Below are 7095 nucleotides of genomic sequence, written 5' to 3'. Positions count from 1 at the left end.
TACTGCATACATTTGTTTAGGAAAGATAGTATAATGAAAGATTGAAATATAAAAATTTTCTAAAAAGGTGTCATAAAAAATAATAGTTTGTATTTCATTAGTTGCGGTTAAAGTTCACGTTAACTTTTAATCGTACATTATGAAAAAGGCCGTAAGTGTATAATAAATATAAAACTAAATATGCTAAATGCAATTATCTTTAGGTTTCAGAGAACAAGGAAATATCCCATATGGAAAAAAAACGTACAGATAGACTAAAGTGGGTGAATGTTTAACTGTTTTTGAATGCCACTATTGCCCAAAGCTGATTCAACAACAAGAAGAAGAATAAAATGCAGGATCAACCAACAATTTAATTTTCTCGGGGTTTTAGGGTTTTTTGATGGTATGTACGCATAAAATGTCCAGAAGCAAATCTAGAATTTTATTATAACAGAAAGTGATACCACAGCGTAAACGCCATGATAGTAAGTATGATGAACTTGTCTTCAAATGTATTTTAATTCCAGATTTGTGCTTTCTTTATTATTCTAGGTGAATCCTGTTATACGTTATTACCCTGTTTAATGACTCCGCTGAGGAATTGCACAACGGCACAGGAGGAAATATACATTAAAAATCACATAAGAGTCAATAATTGTGTGGAACGTTGCATCGGTGTTCTCAAAAACAGGTTTAGATGTATACCGGGAAAAATAGGACTGTATTATGAACCTGAGAATGTCATTGAAAATATAAATGATTACTGTGGGCTGCACAATTCGAAAATTTTTTTGTTGTTGATTCACCTGTTCCTTTAGCAAATCATTTGTAGAATCAGTCATCCTTTTTTTTGGAAGTTGATTGGCCAAAATCATTTTTTTTATAGAAGGTTGTACAAATGTTTTCTTCCAACCCAATCGTGTTTTCAGGTGGCAGTACATCTGATCGTATATTTATGGCTTCGTCTACCATTTCTTCAAGTTATTAGGGATTGGTTGTTTTCCGACAATTTTTTGTTTGTTCTTGATTTCAGCTCTACCCAAACCTAAGAGAAACGAGTATTATTTTATATATACGCACGATCAAAACATGAGTCGTAAATTAAATGTGGTTTTCTGAATTTAATACCACGATTAACTAATTTATCGCTATTTGTATTACGAGTATATACCAACATTTTTATATACAGTCAGCGTCTAAAGAAAGTGTACAACTTGTTTTTACATTTAAAACATTTTATTTACATATTAAAAAACTATTTGTTCTCCAGTTCTAGTATATTTAACAAAACATTTAATTGTTCTCTTGCAATATATAAACAAAAAACTAAACTAGTTCAACTGCAACAGTGTACAGTTTAGGGAAATTAGAAGAAAAAACGTGTTTAGTATTTTATTTGACATCTTTTGGGTTTTAAAACAGTTCCAAGCCTCCTTGGCATTGTTTTTACCAATTTTGATGTCACCGATGTTGGAATGTTGAACCACTCTTCCTGCAGGATTTCGTGTAGAGAGTCATTGCTGGTAATATTTCATTTTCTGATCTGTCTGTCCAAATGCTACCACAGATGTTCAATGGGATTAATGTTCGTTGACTGTGGGGGTTGTTCCAGTTGTTTCGGTGTATGATACAACAACCATTCTTTAACAAGTTAAGAAGTATGCTTCAGATAGTTGTCCTGTTGGAAGATCCAGGTTCGGTCTAGATTTAATTTTCTAATGATGGGTTCCATATTTTGTATAAGAATGTTTAGGTAATCGGTTTTGCTCATCAAACTATCAATAAATATGAGTTTTCCCATGCCACTTGCCGCCATACACCCCCACACCATCACCTAACCACCACCATGCTTTACGGTGGATAGAACATTTTTTGGTCGAACTCTTGATTTTTGTTTCTCCAAATTTTACTCCTTTTTTTACTTCCGAAAATCTCAAACTTGCTTTCGTCCGTAAACAGCACATTATTCCAAAACAATTTTCTTGGTTTTTATACCTGTTTGCGAATTCTCGAAGTCGCTCTTTATTTCGTTTGGAAATGTGCGGTTATTCTCTCGGAACTCCACCATAAAGAGCATTTGGGTGTAGCGCTCGGCGAACCGTACTGTTACTAAAGGTACGGTCACACACAGCTAATATTTGACGTTTATCGTCAAATATTTCATTGCCTGAATCTGGCCACAAATAAAATTTAGAGCAAACAACCAAATTGATGATTTTAGTCAAACAAAATTATTTGTCGGCAAACAAAATATTTTCTTAATGTGAACAAAGTGTGACCACTAGCTACATAAATACCTAAAAAATATATAATTTGATCTTGAAAATATTTTTAAGGTTAAAGCACTTATTTCGAATTGTAAAGTAATCATTTTATTAGAGATTTATTGAATTTTGTTATCATATATTGAATTTAATTTTTCACTTTTTGTATGACCAAACTGCTGCGAAAAAGAATCAGTAAATATATTTGCCCTGTGGTCACACTATATCAAACACTTTCATAAAATAATTGTTTGATCAAATAGAAAAAAACAGAAAATTATTTGCTCAGCATGGCGGAAAAATGAGAGGAGATTATTTAAATATTTTTCGTACTAAATTAAAGACACAAATTCACTATTTTTTTTTTAATATAAATACATATGCAATATTTCTTGAATATTTGTTATTTAAATTATTTTCAATAAATAATTGCATCAATAAATGAAGTCTTCTTCTTCACATAAAAGTCATTCAGCCTAGGATGACATACTGGGAGAAAAACTAATTGAAGACATGAAGTATATGTAGCGGTTTTTGCATTCTTATGCGATTTATATTTTTTACGTTTAACATAGCCTGATGTTTGATTATTTTTTATTTATACATGGAGTTTGTCTATTTACAAATGGAATATTCAGGTATGTTCTGCAAATCACATTTTATAAAAGTGGTTTGAAATCACATACAAGGTGTTCTGTGCACATAATTTTGTGATTTTAAAACGTTCAGCAAAGTCACTAATGTTTTCAAATCACTTGGTTATTTCTGCGGCTACTACATGGAAAATATTAAAATAAATTACTTAAGTATATTAAACAATATGTCCTTTATTAATTTTCTTATAGAATTACTTGTTTTATTAAAAAAAACACTTAAAATTTAATAAAAATCTAGAGACACCTATTCTGTTGTAAAAAGTTTTTTTGATTGTGTGATTTCTTTTGTGATTTCAGGTTTGTTTTCAGTTGTCAGCTGTTTATGATTTTCGAAAATACATGGAAGCTTGCCAGACTAAAATTTTTTAATGGTTGTCTAAAATATGTTCAATATCTTTAAATTAATTATAGAATTCAGCATAAAATTTATAATATTTGTTACATTATATTATAAGTTATCAATATGAGTTAAGATTTTTGGGCTAATTGGAGAAAAACTGCAACAAACTTGAAGCAAGTGGTAACCAAAAACAATTGTGTACTGTGGCAGCTTTGCTGTTTTGTTTTTAGCATAGTGGTTGAGCTTGCGCCATAGTTTTTGAAAATTTTTTATAAAATGTAAGTACATATAAAATAATTAAAAGTATATATATAAAAAAATATGTTTTTAGGGGACAGCACAAAAACCAAACACAGGTTGAAATTTTCCTGACGTTTATGGAGCGTCACCCTGATCTGGCAAAAAACTTTGTGCATGGCGACAAAGTGTATATTGAGCAGCTGTGGGTGGAATTGGCAAATGAGCTGAATGCGCCAGGACCACCAACAAAAGCAGTACAAGCCTGGAAAAAAGTATGTACATACACACATAACAATTTTTTTATAAATGAATTAAAATGTTATTTTCAGTACTGCGATTCACTAACTTTTATAACGATAATCGTATCGTTAAAATAAATATAACGAAAATTTATCGAATTTGCTATTCAGTAACATTTTTAACGACATTCGCTGTCGGTTGAAGTCAGCTGTTACTTTATGCAGTTTTTCTTTCGTTATGTTAGCGACAATAATTTAAGTTGTGTTTATTTAATCGATAAAGTGTATTTGCAATTTTTTCGTCGTCATCTTCATCTTTTGTAGCTGGAACTATCGTAAAAATAATGGAAACACATTTTTGTTTACTTAACTTATTAATATTTACAATAAAATATAAAAAATATGGGAATTTGACGATTATAGTTCTACTAATTATTCAAGTACTTATTTTTGTTCGCGATGTCCCAAAAGTAATCCATTACATTTTGGCAGGAAATAAGTTGTTTTGTTAGTAGAATTATTTATAAAATTATGTATTTACTAAAAAAAAAAATAAAAAAATGCAAGTCGCACAAGTGTCGAACCAACAACCTTCCGATTGCTAGTCAACGTTGTACTCACTACACCACTGGTTAATTATTTCATTATGTGTCAAATAATGGTTTTCTACTTTTAGCTTATTTTGATATTTTGTAGACAGAGATGTTATATCTTCAACAATCGTTAAAAATAAATTACTGAATCACACTATCGTTACTGCAAGCGATTATTTATGTCGATAAACATTACGATTGTCGGTTCGTTAAAAGTTAGTGAATCGCACTACAGGTGTGGATTGACATGAAGCTTAATGTGAAGCAGCGGATGGGGCACAACAGAGTTGAGGCGAGTAAAACTGGGGGTGGACGTTTCAACAAATATATCCTTACCCCCAACGATGAGCAGATAGCAACAATATGCGGCTTGTATGTGCCGGTGGATGGTATAGAAGGCACCAGAAAATGTGGCGTTCCACAAAAAAAAGCTAAGCTATCTGCAACAGCTCCTTCTATATCAACAAATGCAGAAGTGCTCCAACCGGTTACTCCAACGCCGAGACCGGTTGCTTCAACTCCTACGCCGAAACGGATATCTTCAACTCCCATTTTAACACCACAAAATGCGAACGTCGATGTGTCCCAAACAGATTCCAGATCTCCAACACCCACATCATCACGAACTTGCAGTCGCAAGCGCAAACGAAGTGCTTTGGATGTTGGGGATGTCATCGCAATGGAATCGGAGCAGTTCTCGAAAATATCTGCCAATATAGGCAAAATAAAAGAGGAAATGAAGGAGAACAGGAGCTATTTTAAGGAAATGTCTAGAAACATAAGGGAACTCAAAAGGCTGAAAGAAAAAGAGCTAGAAGAAATTAAAAGACATAATTACGAGAGAGAGAAGTGCCTAAAAACTAAAAATGAGTTGAAGTTGAAATATTTAGAACTTGAGAGGCTAAAATTAGGTTTATCACCCCAAAGTGATTAATTTTTGTGATATATTTTATAAAATTAATTATTTTTTTTTGTTTCTTTTGTGTTATTAGATTTTAAGATATTTGCCATGTACGCATTTAAAATGAATTGTTTTGTGTTATTAGATTTTAAGATATTTGCCATGTACGCATTTAAAATGAATTGTTTTTGGTTTGTTTTATTAGATTTTAAGATATTTGCATGTGCATTTAAAATGAATTTGTTTTTGTTTCTTTTGTTTTATTAGATTTTAAGATATTTGACATGTACATATTTAAAATGAATTATTATTTATTAGATTTTAAGATATTTATGATCTCATTGCTACACAAGTACCTTTTTAAAATGAATTACTTATTATTTGTTTGTTTTGTAATTATTTAATTTTTATTTAAGTAGATATGAACTTTGAAATATACTTGTTTAATAAACGAAGTAAACTATCTGTTTGTGTTTAGGGACTGGGCTATTCTATCTCGTATATTCACTGCTGTGTTGTCATATTCATCATCTTCCATTTCAAAATCATCATCACTTACACTCGTAATAAGTGCTTCGGCCGTTGTAATACCAAAATGTTTGCATATGTTATGCAATGCACAACATACATTGATGATTGTTACTACTTTTGATGGATTATATGGAAGAACATTTTGAAGGCATCTAAACCGGCTTTTGAGGACACCTATGGTTCTTTCCACAACGTTTCTAGCAGATGCATGTTTTAGGTTGAAAGTATACTGTACAGTACCATAGGAAGGATTTTTGTACGGTGTTAATAAGTATGGTTTTAGTGGATATCCAGAATCTCCTAAGATTCGAAAATTGTGGTTGCCTTCATCATACAATTCTAAATAGTATCTTTTAACATCACTCATATTCCATACAAATGAATCATGACATGAGCCAGGTCTACATGCATCTACAGCTAGAATACGTAAATCATAATCACAAACCTGAAAAAAAAATGTTAACAATACGTACAAGCATTTTAAAATTGACAATGTACCATCATAGCATTAATGCTGTAGTGTCCCTTTCTGCTGAAATATAAAGCATGATCCGATGGTGGTTTCGTTAGTCGAATGAGTGTCCCGTCAACACATCCAACTACGCCGGGTATACCAAATTTTTGGTAGAAATGTGTTTTCGAAGCACTCTGTTCCTGGTGATCTAAAACAATGCTAATCCATTTTGAACACAATGTTTCCTCTAACAAAGGCATTACTTTCCATAAGATTTTGCAGAAGGTGTAGCGTCCCATGGATAAGTTTGCGTCATTGGCTATAACGCCTTGGTAGGATCCAACTGCTAAAAATCTCAGCACAGATGCTAGTTGTATACTCTCCGGAATAGAGCACTTTGGCAATAGTGGAGCTAGCTCTCCCAATACCATTTGAAATGCAGCTTTGTTCAGTCGGTAGTATGATATGAATCTAATAATAAAATTTCCAATAACCAACCCTTGTACTTAATCATTATCAACTTACAATGTTTCGTTCATATCCACTGGATCTGATAATACTCGCAAACAACGCTTTTTAATACGTTCATCTCTTAACTGCCTTTTTTTTAATTCCATTAAAGATAAAACAGAAGCTCCAGGCATTTTTTTTATTTTCACTTTAATATTTGTATAAAATTATTTGAAAAACAAAACATTTAAAATAAACGAATCGGCTGTTTTCTTGTGCTTTCGAAAATTTAAAATCACACCGAAAAATACAATAACAGTGTGATTTACAGAACAGGCAAAAATCACACGTGTGATTTTAAAACGGTATGTGATTTGAAATCATGTGGATTACAGAACATACCTGATTAATTGAAATTTTGTACAGATTGAATTTAAAATCAAAG

At 31.7% G+C, this 7095-nt stretch overlaps 1 protein-coding gene across 1 annotated transcript; it reads right to left on the bottom strand.

Annotated features, from left to right (window-relative positions):
• Positions 1 to 5675: 5675 nt before the first annotated feature.
• Positions 5676 to 6844, bottom strand: LOC135950729 (putative nuclease HARBI1). The gene is made up of 3 exons (XM_065500263.1): positions 6726 to 6844; positions 6245 to 6671; positions 5676 to 6191 (listed from the first exon to the last, which is right to left on the bottom strand). Exons 1-3 carry the CDS (start codon positions 6842 to 6844, stop codon positions 5676 to 5678), a joined length of 1062 nt encoding a protein of 353 aa, XP_065356335.1.
• Positions 6845 to 7095: the final 251 nt, after the last annotated feature.

This window comes from Calliphora vicina, chromosome 2, assembly GCF_958450345.1.
Source record: "Calliphora vicina chromosome 2, idCalVici1.1, whole genome shotgun sequence".
NCBI classification, from domain to species: Eukaryota; Metazoa; Arthropoda; class Insecta; order Diptera; family Calliphoridae; genus Calliphora; species Calliphora vicina.
The sequence above is the reverse complement of the archived record's forward strand: the minus strand, read 5'-3'. Positions and strand labels throughout refer to the sequence as shown.

What these genes read in the sequence shown, in the direction of transcription:
- LOC135950729 (XM_065500263.1), bottom strand. Translation starts at nt 6,844, where the DNA reads ATGCCTGGAGCTTCTGTTTTATCTTTAATGGAATTAAAAAAAAGGCAG. An exon ending in GTGGATATGAACGAAACATT is followed by an intron (nt 6,672 to 6,725) that starts GTAAGTTGATAA and finishes TTTTATTATTAG; the next exon opens with ATTCATATCATACTACCGAC. An exon ending in ACAGCATTAATGCTATGATG is followed by an intron (nt 6,192 to 6,244) that starts GTACATTGTCAA and finishes TTTTTTTTTCAG; the next exon opens with GTTTGTGATTATGATTTACG.